Source organism: Nannospalax galili, unplaced genomic scaffold (assembly GCF_000622305.1).
Source record: "Nannospalax galili isolate Female #2095 unplaced genomic scaffold, S.galili_v1.0 scaffold278, whole genome shotgun sequence".
Classification (NCBI taxonomy): domain Eukaryota; kingdom Metazoa; phylum Chordata; class Mammalia; order Rodentia; family Spalacidae; genus Nannospalax; species Nannospalax galili.
The window spans coordinates 6,693,831-6,709,228 of NW_008347536.1; the positions used below are offsets into that span (position 1 = coordinate 6,693,831).

Here is a 15,398-nt window from a genome sequence, read left to right on the forward strand (position 1 = left end):
ATGTTAAGCTTAGTTTTATATTCTGTCACATTTGTCATTAAATATTACTGATGGATTGTTTCTGTTATTTCTCCAATCTCAACAAACCTTCAGCAAATAGCATCTAGTACAGATGACATTTGAAAGTGAGCCTGCAGACAGGTCATGCCCTAGGCTTGGGATGGAGGGCGTGTTGTCCTGCTGCCATAGGAGTGATCTCACAGGCTGCGGTGTGGTGTCTGAAATGATGAGACTTTCAGGGTGGAGCCAAGCCAGGCTGCATCACCAGGGGAGGTGGCAAGTTAGTACTTAAGCTCCATCAAGGACACAGATAGCGTGAGTTTGCTTCTCCATGACCAACTGTCCCACTTGAAGGTGCTCCGGGGACCCGCAGAGGTAAAGCTTATGGGATGAAGAGGATGGAGGAGAAGGACACACGCCAGTCAGCACTCTGAGCACTCTGTGCTGTCTGGACCAGTGTTGCATCTTCCATGGTACAGGAACTCAGGCCTAAGGCCTAAAGCTTCCTCAGCCATGCTGCCAGCTCACACCTCTCTGCTACCTTTGTCTGCAAATTGGAACTCTGAAGTCCTTCCAGGCCTCTTCCTCCTCCTGCCCCTCCTGGCAACAGATCTTGGGTTTTGACAATCATTTTTGTCTTTTTGCCACTGTACATATATGTGTATGTGTGAAGGAAAACAGACCCTATCCAGGTAGAAATGGAAAAGGCAGAGAGGAAACGTATATTATCAGGGTCAGAAATTTGGTCACAATTTTCCCAAAGTGGCTCAGAACTCTCTGTAATAACTCTTTTTGCAAAGTTACTTTTACCTTAGAAATAAATATTTTCTTCAAACCTTGTGAGTTCACTGACATCCACCCACAGAATGGGTGATTGTGAGCTGAGGGCTCAAGAAGCCTGTCTTTCCAGATCCTCTGAGTACCTTTGCCCTTTTCCTAGATGCTCAGCATTCACATCCCTTGTGTATTCTGGGGAATGCTGAGCATCTGGGGGCAAAGAGACCACCACCCACTCTGGGAAATAGAGCAAGAGCTATGGCTTGACAGTGCCCCTTGGTACTCCTGGGAAATCTGCACAAGATCTCACTCGGCCCCAGGCTGATTTTTAAAAAAAATATTTTAAAATTTATTATTTTTTATTTTATGTGTATGAGTGTATTGCTTGCATGTATGTAAGTGCACCTGTACTGTGCAATGTCTGCAGAGGTCAGAAGAGGGCACTGGAGCTCCTGGAACTGGAGTTAGGACAGTTGTTATCTGCTATGTGGGTGCTGGGAATCGAACCCAGGTCCTCTGTAAGAGCAATCAGTGCTCTTAACCACTGAGCCATCTCTCCAGCCCCAAGGCTGATTGTTTTTTATAAATGCTTCTCAAATGTATTATTTTTGTGACAAAATAAGGAGTCTCACAAATTAAAATAAAAATTATGAATTGTATGAAATCTGTCTTTAAATTTATTGGTAAATCAGAACAATAGCATCAGAATTCAACTGGTAAAAGCCTTAGATTAAATAGATCTCAGTTATGCCTGCAGCTTTGACCCGTAGGATGAAAGGTGGTTGTAGTGTGCTTGGTCTTGCTCCTTGTATCACATTTTTCTGTGAATATATAAAAAAGAGAAATTACATTTGGTGAACAAATGGGCCATATTCTTTTATAAACTTACATCACTCTTCATGAGTTGTTGGTCTGGACAGCTGTTGCTTTGACCGGGTGTTTTACCATAATTACGTGGAAATTCTGTTTGAGGTAAAGTTTACACGACTTAGGCTGTTCCAGGTCTATGCTCTGCCCATAGTGCTGTACTGTGCATATACATACCTGTCTTCTTTTTCCCCCTTAGGATTCCAAGCACTTGAATTTTCTGACATCAGAACAAGCTCTGGCTGATTATGCAGAGTTAATCAGACACTTGCAAAGGACAATCCCAGGAGCTGACAGTCAACCTGTCATCGCTGTAGGAGGCTCTTATGGTGGTGTGCTTGCAGCCTGGTTCAGGATGAAATATCCTCACCTGGTAGTTGGGTAAGTGCGTTGATGATAGACATGAGCACTTCTTTTTTGGGGGTGGGTGGGGAAGGAAGAGATAGTTTTTATAGAATTTTTTTACCATTTTCACACAATGTATTTTGATGGTATTTAGATCTTTTCCCTATCTGCACCCACCTTTGATATCCCTTGCCCAATTTAAAGTACTGTATTATATATAATAAGACCTACAAAGTCTAATTTGTATCTCCAAATGGGCCTTTCAGTGTGGGTCCATTCATGGAGCATGGTTAACTTACCAAGAGTCTCATCCTTGAAAGACTGTCTCTTTCCCTCCTAACAATCATTGATTGACAAACTTTTCTCAGGTTGGGTTGGGGTTTCTAACCTACTTCTCTTTGTCTGGTTTGAACTTGACTGGAACTTGTGCATGCTGCCACCATTGCTGTGAGTTCATATGAGTAAGTGACCAGCTGCCTGGAGAATTCTACTTCCTTGTGTCATCTACCACCTCTAATTCTTAGAATCTTTCCACCCCCCTCTTCCACAATGATCCCTGAATGTTGGAGGGCAGAAGTGTGATATAGGTGTCCTATTCAGGAATAAGCACTCTGTAGCCTCTTGTTCTCTGCACATTGGCCAGTTCTGGGATTCTGTGTTAATCACCATCTATTGCATGAAACTTCTCTAGTGAGAGCTGAGAGATGTACTAATCTATGGGTATAACAAGTCACTAGGAGTCAGTTTAATACTATAACTATTTATTAGAAAATTAGAATTAGACTCTTTCCTCTTTTGTCTAACCTCAGGATCCTAGCCTGATATCAATGTCAGGTATGGACCCCATCTTCTGAAGTGAACTATCAATATAATTGGAGATGGGTTGGTTACTCCCATAATATTTGTTTCACAATTGTACTGGTGGGCATATCTTGCCAGGCCAGTTGTTCTTGTAGTTCATAGGATTCACAGCTGGGTAAGGTTGATCATTTCTTTTTCCAGTAGTGTGCATAGCACCTTCTGGCACAGTAAGCACTAGCCAGTAGAGATGAGGCTTTGAAGTCAGCACTAGCTTGATTTCTCCTTGCTTGTTCTACAGTTTGGCATGAGCACTTCTTTTTATTTATTTATTATTTTTATTTTTTGTGTATGAGTGCATTGCCTGCATGCTTGTAAGTGCACCCCGGTCATGCAATGTCCACGGAGGTCCGAAGAAGGCATCAGAACCCCTGGAACTGGAATTAGGACAGTAGTTAACATGCCATGTGGGTGTTAGGAATTGAACCGAGGTCCTCTGCAAGAGCAACCAGTGAGCCATCTCTCCAGCCCTGTCATGAGCACTTCCTAACGATTAAAATAAGCTTAGAAACTCAGTATGGGTAAAGCATGCTCCACGCTGTTGTACTGAATTTTCTGGTTTCTGCCTAACCAACAACTGTGTTATTTTCCTCACCATTTTTGTTGTCTTGGTTTCCATTTTAAAACTTCAGTCAGATGATTTACATTTTCTTTCTCTCCTTTCATTTCCCTTATTATTTAGAGCCCTTGCAGCTTCTGCCCCCATCTGGCAGTTTGAGGATTTGGTTCCCTGTGGTGTGTTCATGAAGATTGTAACTGATGATTTTAAGAATAGTGGTACAAAATGTTCACAGAGTATCCTCAGGTCCTGGGGTGCCATTAACCGAATCTCAAATACAGGTAAGCTTTACCTAAAAGAATGGATTTACATTTTTTAAATATTTAACTGCATTTGTTTAACACTCCTACTTTCTCAAGCCATTTTATTAAAGTATAATATACGTACTGAAAACAAGACAACAGTAAATGCACAGGTTGATAAGTTACTTGGTATAATTATCATCCAGATGGATAAAGAGCATCAGCTTTGCCTCAGAAGTCTGGTGACATCTTCATTGTGGCCACTTGTACGTAGTTAATCACCATCCTCAGTCCTTGAACTTGAGGTTAATTTTGCTTGTTCTTGAGATTTTTAGTAATTGGAATTGCCTGCTCTCTTTTGTTCAACACTTGTTCAGTCCTTCTGTTTTACATAGTTGTTTGTACATTCACACTATTCTATAGTGTTACTATTTATTATTTCAATAGTATGCTAAAATGAGGGAACAATATAGAATACAAATTTTGAGAAGCTCTATGATGACATTCAATTCATCCATCATGGAATTATCTGATTGCTTTAAAGCACTTTGTTGAATGACGCAAAATTCTTGGTGAAGTGACACAGAAAACTGCATTTTTTATAATCCAAAATGGAGAATGAATAATTTGTGAAGATTTCTGTTGACTGGCACTTTTCAGTCTCCAACAATGTCATTCTATCTCCAGGCACTGGTCTAGCATGGCTTACTAAAACCTTCCACATATGTCACTCCCTAAGTTCTGAGGAAGTACAACGTTTGAAAGACTGGATCTCTGAAACCTGGGTGAACCTGGCCTTGGTGAACTACCCTTATCCAACTAACTTTTTAAAGCCTTTGCCTGCTTGGCCTATCAAGGTAATGGGAAACTCTCCTCTCATCCTTTTCAGTAAAATGCTTTTCATAGGCTTTCATCGGCAGAAGAGATCCAACTGATACAGGGGCTCTATGGAGTTAACAAATACAGGCTGGAATCCTGGGTTCAGCCATTTGCTGATTGGACCTTGGACAGTTTATACAACTTTTATTATCCTTGGTTTCCTCTTTTGAGAATTGGAGGTAAATCTCATCAGTTATTGCATAAGACTAATAGTTACTGTTAATGAAATAATTACTATGTGCCAAACCCTGGGCTGCACACACACACACACACACACACACACACACACATACACACACAGAAACTGCATAAGAATATATGCCAGACAGTTGTTGATATAAGTACCATCTTCTGTGTTCCCTCTTTCCTTCTTTTGTTTAGTTTAGTTTAGTATTTTTTTTTGTATTTGCACTTTTGGATTTTTTATTATACAATTTAGATTTTATAGTGACACATCTTCCAAGTCTAATTCAATTTTGTACTCGGCTCCATAGTTGTGAGGCAGAATCTCATATCTCTCCTTACATCTATTTATTATCTATCATCTATCTATCTATCTATCATCTATCATCTGTCTATCTATCATTTATCATCTATCTATCTCTCTCTCTGTCTATCATCTATCATCATCATCTACTATCAATCATCTTTCTATCATCTATCTATCTATCTATCTATCTATCTATCTATCTATCTATCTATCTAGAGATGTATCTAGATGATAGGTAGATAGATAGATAGTTCTTAGACTAGATGTAGGTAGCACATGGTAGAATCTTGACAAATGGCAACTCTATCATAGTGCTATGACTCAGTGAGCTGCTAAAACATCCTAATTGACACATGTATTATGAAGGGTGAGCCCCATGCAGAACAGTGGAGTTGAAAGAGCACCTTCTTGGGTCTTAACAGTGAGGGCTTGGCCTGGAGCTTCTGCTTACCAGCTATGTGATGCTGGACAAGGTTCTCTTCCTCCATGAATCTTCCTGTCTTCCTCAGAAGAACAAGATGTCAATAGTTAGAAAGGGTTATGCTAAGATCAAATGGAACGACTGTGAAGACACTCTAAGTAGTGTAAACAAACCAATTTTAGGTTCTATAAGTAGATAAACACTTAAATACCAAGTTTACATTCTTTGTATTTATAATAACTTATAATTTAAAAATTCTTTTATTGTTCACAATGTTTATTGTATATGTTCTTCTTTAAATATTCTCTTAAGAAGTCTTCTAGTTTTAAAAACAAAAGATTATTGTGTTTTGAAAATATTATTGACTCTACAGCTAGAATGGATGCTAGGAATAAAAAATTAATTGGTTTTCATTGATTCATTGAGAATTTCATACAATGCATTTTGGTCATATTTAGACCCCTCCTCCATCTCCATCCCTACCTTACAAATCCCCCACTTCATGTCCTCTATTGTTATTTTTTTAAGTCCTCTTTAGTCTAATTCATGGTCCCCAAATGCTCTTGGGTGTGGGTCCATCCCTTGGAGTCTGGTCAAGCTCCTAAGCAACCTTCTGACTCTCCCTTTCCCAGTAGCTATCAGTGTGCTACTGAACTACTATAACTCCACCTTGCTTAAAACTTTTAATTAGGGGTTCAGTGGGTTGTAATTAGATGGCTTAGTGGTTAAAAGCACTAACTGTTCTTGTGGAGGGCACAGGTTCAGTTCCTAGCACCCACATCAAGTTGCAGAGGATTTGATGGGGCCCCTGTGGGCAGTGTACACATGCAGGCAAAACACGTGTACACATAAAATAAAAATTAATAAATAAAAAGCCTTTTAAATTAAAATAAAATAATCCAGTTACTCTCAGAGTTATTTTTCTTCATGTATAAAGTGAGCATTTTGCAACTAATAGGCTGGAAGCTAATGTGCATGAAATTAAATTGAATATTGATAATTACTATAATAGATGATGATTATTATTTTGAGACAAGACTTTACTTTGTAGCTCAGGGTAGTCTTGAATGGTCTGGCCTCAAACTCATGACCTCTTGCCTCAACTCTTGAGTGCGGGATTACAGGCATGCTGCACCATGCTTGACTACAAAGTTATGTAAAGGAGCCGATGTCTCTCTTATAAGAAAACATGGGTATAAATGTCAGGCCTACTTATCTGTATTCTGTTGGTGGACAAAGTAAGAATTATGCATATATCACTATTCCCACTCAAAGAACAGATTTTCAGAGGTTATTATTTTAAACGGGTTGGCAGGCTGTGTCTATAAAGGACTGTGTTCTAGGCCTGATGGACCATATGGTTTCTGTCAGTTACTCAGTTCTGCAGCTGAAACGAAAGCAGCCATAGGTAATCTATAAATGAATAAGAATGCTCAGCAATGTTTTATTTATAAACACAAGCTGCATTTAAAAAATGTATAATCATAGGCTGCATTTGGTCTGCAGGTTACAGTTGCTGACCCATGATCTAGAAAGAATCAGAGGAATATAGATTTTTTAGTGTTGACTGGTTTAATCGTGATTTGGAATGGTGGGCAATTAGATGAGTCTAATTGGTTTTTCTGTCCACTTTCTTAATGTTCCTTTTAAGGTGTTTTGTTGTTTGACTTTAAATGTAAGCAAGTATTTCTTCACTTAAATATTCACTTGAAATCAGTGGATTTCACTTCAAATATTTTTTATCTATTTTTGATTTAGCACAGTCTTTTAAAAATTTATCAGATATATATGAAATTTATTTTTATTTTTAGTTTTTTGAGACAGGGTCTCCCTGTAGCCCCAGCTGGCCTGGAACTCACTATGTAGATCAGGCTGGGCTTGAACTCACAGAGTTCCACCTGCCTCTGCCTCTTGAGTATGAGTGCTGGGATCAAAGATATATGCCACCATGCTTGGCTCACTTTTTTTTTTTTTAAACCCAAGATAGTTCTTTCCATTTTCTCTAGTAATTTCTTACCAAAGCCACTCTTTTTAAAATTTTATCATATTAAGGAATTCATTTTCGTAAAGAGAGTTTGAGAACAGAATCCAGGGCATCATGTATGCTAGGCAAGCACACTACTACTGAGCCACACTTCTAGCCTGATATTAAGAAATTATTATTACAATTGCTTATAATACATTTATGGTTCCATTTCTTGCCTGAACGCCCCATCAAAATCACTTCTCCTGCCTTTGGTCTGAGGACCTTCTACTGCCTTCATTTCCATTTCCTTCCTACATTGGCTGCACATTTAGTTCTCATAATTTTTTTCCATTTCATCTCCCTCCCAAACTGAGCTTCAGATCACTTTCTTTCTCTGTGTATTCTGTTTCTCCTTTCTTGACCCCCTGTCTGTCCTCTCAATCCACTAATCCCTGGAACACTACCCAGTTGGGGACTGCTCTTTCACTTGGATAGTTCCATTTAGCCAGAACTCCTCCTCCCTCTGATACACTTCCTCCTCTTTAAAGGGCTGACAAACAGCAGACCTTTTCTGAATCTTTAGCTCAGGCCTAGAGTGGGGAGATAATATGTAACAGTTGGGTTATGAAAAAAAAAGCAGATGATTTCCCAGTTTGTTTGGACTTTGTACACCTCTGGAGCATCCTTAGACAGTGACTAAATGCCATTTTCCATGTCAGTTCAACTATCACTCTCTCTAATTTGTCTTTGCACATTGTCTCTATTTGCTTTTGTTTACTGTTAACAGAAGCTGCAACATTCATGCAGAAATAATCATGGTCTTGGCCTGCAGAACACAAGGAAGAAGAGACAGGGGAAAGAGAAAACCCTCTGTTGTTTTACAGTTCAGTCCACATTAAAACTTCCAGGCCTCTTGTCATCTGAAAAGCCGTTTCAAAGAAGGATGTGACCTGTTAATTTTGCAGTCATTTTTGTTTTTAGCTGATAGCCAATCAAATATTCTAGCATTTTAGCTTGGTCTTCTGAGCATGCAGATATACACAGTGAAATAATAAGACATAAAAGGGAAAATCTCTTCCGTTTGTCTCGGTGTTTGATAATGTATGCAACCTCTCTGGGTGGTTTAAGCGGTTTAGGTGCATTCTATGAAAAGAGCTTTTACTGACAAAACTAATGTGATTATCTGAGGGAGTGCGAGAGGGGTATTGATGCCTTAGAGAAAGGAAATCTGTTCTAAAAGCTGAATGTATCTGTTTAATCCTTTTTCTAATGTGGACGGACCATATTCTCTAGAGGAGATTGGTCTTTTTTTTTTTTTTTTTTTAACCTGTCTTCTTTCTTTTTTAAACTTTTTATTTTTGCCCCACCCCTTTTTCTTTTATTCCAATGCTTATCCTAGATACAGAGACGTCAAGCTTTTAAATAAATCATTATCATTACTTTCTTATCTGTGAGTGCAAAGGGCAGAACCTAAATGTTCAGCTGTCCTACTTTCTACACTTATTCAGTTTTATGCTGGAATCTGCTTTGTAGCCCAGGCTGGCCTACAACTTGTGATCTTCCAGTCTCAGCCTCCCTAGTGCTGGGATTACAGGCTTGTGCCACCATACCTGGCTTCTCCCCTAGTTCTGTAGTTTAGAAACTAGAATTATTAAAATAACTTCTAATGTCCTTTTAAAAGTGTATCCTGAGTGTTTGCTTTTATAGTATGAAATGGAAAGTGAATTAAATCTATTTAATTCAAGTGGTGAGCCATGAGCCTCCTATTAATCAACTATTCTAATTTCCTTCTAAACTATTGCATATGTATTTAAAAATTTGTACTGCAATGATTTGCCTCTAAGTTTTTACCCAAAGTAAATAAAATTAAGAGTTAAAAAATGTGTTTAAGAAGATGATTGTGAAAGCCAGACCTCATGGCATAGGCCTATAATCCTAGTTACTTGAGAGCCTGAAGTAAGAAGTTTGCAAATTTGAAGGCAGCTTGAGCAACTTGGTAAAACTTAAAAACACACACACACACACACACACACACACACACTAATCATAAACAGGGTATACTGAGTCTATTAGTTACTTCTCTGTTGCTGTGATAAAACACTGTGACCAAGGGAACTTATAAAAGGAAGACTTTATTTGCACTTATGATTCTAGAGGAATCAGAGTCTATCATGGTGGGGAGGCATGGTGGCAGAAGTGGCCAGAGTAGAAATTGGAATGTTCACATCTTCAATTACACACAGGAAGCAGGGAGAGACTGGAAATCCAGCAAGGTTTAAGAACTCTCCCAGTAACATGTTTCCTTCAGCAAAGCCACATCTTCTAAGATCTCCCAAAATGGCATCACCAACTGGGGACAAAAATGTCCAAATACTTGGAGCCTATGGAAGACAGTCTCATTCAAACCACCACAGTGGGTGTTGAGTGTCTAGAACAGAAGTGGTTGTTGAGGACTTTTTCCTTGCTAATTAAATCACAGATCCTCAGTAACAACCAAATGTTGCCCTGATCAAATGGGTCATATGTGCAAACCATTAGAATTGAAGTATTTCATGAGGTTGTACCAAAAGTGCTGATGTTTGACTTACAAACATGACAATTTCATATGATTCAACCTCAACTTCACATGTATATGCTTGGACTGGAGACTTGGCTTAGTGGTTAAGAGCACTGGCTGGAACTGGAACCTGGGTTCCAGTTCACAATAGTCTATAACTCCAGTTCCAGGAGATCCAGTGTCCTCTTCTGGCTTCTGTAGACATTGTACTTACATGGGTATGTTTACATGCATGCAGGCAAAATATTTATGTGCATAAAAAGAAATAAAAAATTAAAAAGGTATATGCATGTTGTGTATATTATACATCTTTAATAAAAAGTATGTGATCATCCCCCTTTCAATTACTGTAGCCTTTGAGTAATCGTGTAATACTGCTGTAGTCTTGTCCTTATGAATTTAATACTTTTGAAGCCTTGTTTTATTATCAGAGGAAGTGCAGAGATATATGTAGAGATTGTGTCTCTTTATGCTAGAAGTTGATGCTTGTATTTAGATAATCTTTAAATTAGAAAGGAACTCTAGAATTTCTCTAATACAATTCTCACAATTAACTTGCAAATATTTAAGAAAAATGATGTGTTATATTCAGACTTTCCAAATAGTACATGTTATAGCTTGATACTTCCTTTATGTGAGGGTAGCTTGACAGAGATCTAGCCATAGGGATATGTAACTTTATTTATGATAATGAAAGGTTAAAATGTTCTAAATGTCCAATCTTTTTTCTTTCATTTGTAATTGAATTCTTGTCAATGTCATACAATCTATTTTGATCATATTTAGACCCCTTTCCTATCTGCACCCTTCTTGGAGCCTCCCTGCAATAAATATTTCATGTATCCTGTCATATACGTTCAGGTTGCTTCATCTGTTCCTGAACTCTCTAAGCTGACTGCTCCTCTCTGAATTTTTTTCATGTTGGTCAATGTCCTTCTTAAGGTCAGAACTGGGCCTAGTTCTCCAAGGAGGATCTGACCTTGCCAAGATATGGGCTCAGGACTGATTTTAGTCTGGATATTGGAATTTCTATTAGCAGAGGCCAAGTCTCTGTCCATGATGCTCTGGGGCTGCAGAAACCCATGGATTGTCATCTGGTGCCAGTCTCTAGCCATGCTTGTGCCTTTTAAGGGAACAACAACTGCTCTTTGCAGGGATGGTTATTCAATGGGACTCCTTTTCTTTCCATGACAGAGGCCCAGTATTCTAGCTCTAAAAGGGGCTCTCACTCCAGCATGTGAGTCACTCGGTTGCTACTATGCTTTTCCAGAGTTGTAGCTACTTGTACATCATTCCCTCCTTTCTCCTGTCCAACCTGCCTCATCTGCCTGCATCTTCCACCACACCGTGCTTGAACATAATGCTCTTCTCTGCACTCCATGCATCTACTCTGTAGTTTTGGTTTTGGAACCAGCTGAGTCTGCTGCGGGGTATCCAGACTGAGGAAAGAACTGGTAATGGACAGTATAACTTTGCTAGTGGACAGTATAATGTATCTTGTGATTGGTTCTTAGCTTCCATACTGTCTTGAATATTTCTAATTGCTGTGTATCTTAGGAACATTCTCTGAGAAATGTTCGGTAGTTGTTGATTTGCATCTCCGAGGCAGAACCGGGATGAGGGGCTGGACACTTCCTTTCTCCTTGCCTTCTTTTCCTGACTTGTCCCTAGCCCAGGCAAGATCCTCTGCCTAGAACCTCTCTCTCAGGTAGAACTGGATTTTTTCATTCCTGGATCCTTCTCTGAACTAATCTCTCTTTTGGTCAAAACTTGCCTACCACATATATTTTTCCATATGAAATGGGAAGAGAACAGCTCACTGAAGTCACGCCAAAGTGTTGATAGGGTATGATATGGACTTAGTGTTTTTGCTCTTAGGGCTGTTTGTATTTTCACAAGGAGACACTTTAATCTGTATAGCACAGTGGATAATAGACATAACATATGCATATATACTGTGTGTATATCATAAGTATAGATAGCTAGGGATAAATTCCAGTTCTACCATTTGCTCATTGGTGAACTATAATAAAGTGGTTTAACCTTACAATCAGTTTCTTCCAGGCAAAGTAGTAGAGTATAATCTATCAGATAGAACTGATGTTTTGAGAATTATATGATGAGTAAACTCAGGGCTTACTCACCAGAAGAAGCTATTGTTATTAAGATTCATCTATGATTATACTATGTGAATTTTTGTTAACATTTTATTAAGAAATATTTCAAATATACAGAAAAATTGAAATAATTGGACAGTGAATACCAGTAAACTTGCCTTTAACATGCTAGATAAGCACTGCACCACTGAAATGTATCCCTTGCCCTTACTTCCTAAACTCTATGAAACTATTTTGCTGTATTTGATTTATCATGTGTTCACCTGTCAATCTTTTTATCTCTTACGTTTTAACACACTTCAAAGTAAGTTGTAGACAATACAACTCTCTTTAAATAATACCATTGAGTTAAATATTTGCTTATGATTATTTTTAAAAAGTTAATTTAGCATACAGTGTAACAGGCTTTCTTATGGCATTTTTGTGCACACTTAGTTTGGTTGATCTCCTCTCCACTCTTTTCTATATCTCTGTGCCCTCCATCTCTGCTGGTACCCTTCCACCACTTCCGTGTTTATATTGTGACTCTTTTTTGAAGGGAATCAAAATCTACATATAATGAAATGTATGGATTTATGTGAACCATTTGTTAGTTAAATCAGTCTCCTATGAAAATACAGGCTATTTCTGTATCTTAGAACATTCCCCATGTATCTTTCTAGGCAGTTTCTACTTCTACTCCTAACCCAGAGTATTGCCTGTGATTTTCAGAGCTAGAATTGAGGCTGCAAATATTGGAGGGCTAGGTGGTTGCCTTTGATCATTTGAAATGTTGGAACAGATGTTGGAACTATGAACTGTTTTCCATAAGAAATTTTATAATTTTTCAATAACAAGATGGCCTTCCCATGAAATCAGAAAAGAGGCTACTGGAGGTGGAAGGGTATAGGAGAATGAGGGGACGGACTGTGGAGAGGAGACGAACACATTGTTTGAAATACTAAAATGAAACCTAGTTTGTATGCTAATTAAAAAAATAGTCCTTCATCCAACAAGACCTTGCTAAGCACTGAGGGAGACTTTGTAGAATCAAATGAGTACAGGACAACATTATAGATGCTGTGGTAGAAAGAGGTGTAAGCTAAAATGCCAAGAAAGGACTGGTTTAGTTCTTCCAGACTGGGAAACACAGGCAAAGTTAACCTTAGAGAGGAGGGAATGTTTGAGCTGGGTGTTATAAAAGATGAGTTGACAAGCCACTCATAACACCAAAGAATGGGAAAAGGGACTTGAGGATGAGCAGTGGCAAATGGGAGGGAAAAAGTGTGGTGGGGAACGGCTTTCCTGAATGGCAGCAGCCTATACAGATTAAGCTGGTGTAGTTGGTGGACAGGACTTTGCATACCATGTGAAGGCATTGTTTCCATGTGTGGAGACTTTACAAGGTGTATTTGTTTAGGAAGATTTCCTCAAGAGAGAAAAATTAAAGCAATGCAATTTAGATTTTTTTTTTCTTTCTTTCTGGAAATTGCTGTGTATACTAGATGGGCTTGTATTCACCATCCTCCTGCCTCTGTCTCCAGTGCATGCTGGGATTAGGTGTATACAACCGTACCTAGCTTCAGTTAGATGTTTAACAGTGCTTTATGGGGGGCTGGAGAGATGGCTCAGCTAAAGTTTAGAGCACTGGCTGCTCTCGCAGAGAACCCAAGCATCCACATGGTGGCTAACAACCATCTGTAACTCCAGTTCCAGGGGATCTGACACCTTCTTCTGACCTCTGTGGGCCTTGCATGCACGTAGTGCATGTCTACACAAGCAGACAAAACACTCATACCTATAAAATAAAAATAAATCAGTCAAAAAGAGTGCTTTATGATCAAACTATAATCATATTTCTTCTTGTGTTATTAAATTGTAGCTTTCTATTCATATCGGACTCTCTGTTTATCTCCCCAACATGACAGGTAGTGTGCGAGTATTTGATAAATCCTCATTTGTCTGATTCACTGCTCTTGCAGAGTATTTACCAAGCTGTGAATATATATTATAATTATTCAGGCCAGATGAGATGCAACAATATTTTTGAAACGGCAATTGCCAGTTTGGGATCCCAGGTTTGGGGCTATCAGGTAAGCATGTATGATTTCCTGCAGTATCATTTGCTTTCCATTCTTCAGTTATGCTGCAAGAGAGACCAGCTAAGACTATCACCTAACCTGGATTCCAGTCTAGACTCTGTTGCATTCTACTGTGATACTACAGATCAGTCCATTCGTTCGTTCATTCGTTCATTCGTTCATTCATTCATTCATTCATTCACGTACTTAATCATTAAATATATAGTGAGTGCCTATTCTTGATTAACCTCACTTACACTTCAAAGACATAAAAATAAATAATGTATGATTTTTGCGATTAAATATAGCCTGGTGAGAAAGATAGGTAAATTAACATTATAATAGACCTTGGTAAGTCCTGTAAAGGAAGCATTGTAGGGACTCATGAAAGAAAGGGAGTCTAGCTTGACTTTCCCTGAGTCTCCATTCCTTTATGTCTGCATAGTAAGACTAATAGTAATAATAATACTTTCCTGCTAGAGTTGCAGTGAGCGTTAAATATAATCATAGATGTGAAAGAAGGCCTTTTGCAAGGAAAGGAATGCATAGTCCTGACTTCTGTGACTTCTATGGAAAATAAGGGGTTATGTGGCAGGGAAATAAAGAGTGGGGCCCCTGAAGCTGGACTGCAAGTTCAATCCCCAGCTTTGCTACTTACCAGTTGAATGACCTTGGGTAATTCATCTTTTTGTATTTTATTTTCTCTTTGTTTCCCTTTCCTGGTTTACATTCTAGACCTGCACAGAAATAATCTTGCCTTTTTGTACTAATGGCATTGATGACATGTTTGAACCCCGTGATTGGAACTTAGACAACTTTTCTGATGACTGTTTTAAACAGTGGGGTGTGAGACCACAGCCTTCCTGGATCACTACCATATATGGAGGCAAAAATATCCATACACACTCGAACATTATTTTCAGGTGAGCTCTGGTGGTCCCAAGAGGAACTTTGGTTGATGAGACACTTGTAGAATGGCTGAGAAAATAGAACTAGGAAAGGGCCATAGAATACAATAGTGACACCTGTCAGAGTTTTCTACTCCTGAAAGACAGATTCAGTTTTGTGCTGTATTATCAACATGCTGAAAGGCTTAAAAGACAAGGACAACAAAATCATAATTAAAAAAATCTCCAGCAGAAAATTTCACAAGGCCCCATCCCTAGGTGAAGAGCTAGAGACTGTCAATGGCTGCTGAAGGATGGAGAACTGGTTTCTTCCTCCTCCCCCCCTCCTCTCCCCCTTCCTCCTCCCCCCTCC

At 38.8% G+C, this 15,398-nt stretch overlaps 1 protein-coding gene across 2 annotated transcripts in view; it reads left to right on the forward strand.

The window, feature by feature from the left end:
• Nucleotides 1-15,398, forward strand: part of LOC103743050 (lysosomal Pro-X carboxypeptidase-like) — a 108,117-nt gene that overhangs the window by 74,081 nt on the left and 18,638 nt on the right. For both annotated transcript variants that reach the window (XM_029568874.1, XM_017800914.2), the window contains 5 exons: nt 1,844-2,025; nt 3,530-3,687; nt 4,336-4,505; nt 13,986-14,150; nt 14,874-15,061. In XM_029568874.1, coding sequence (XP_029424734.1) covers nt 1,844-2,025; nt 3,530-3,687; nt 4,336-4,505; nt 13,986-14,150; nt 14,874-15,061 — 863 coding nt within the window. The remainder of the gene's footprint in view (nt 1-1,843; nt 2,026-3,529; nt 3,688-4,335; nt 4,506-13,985; nt 14,151-14,873; nt 15,062-15,398) is intronic.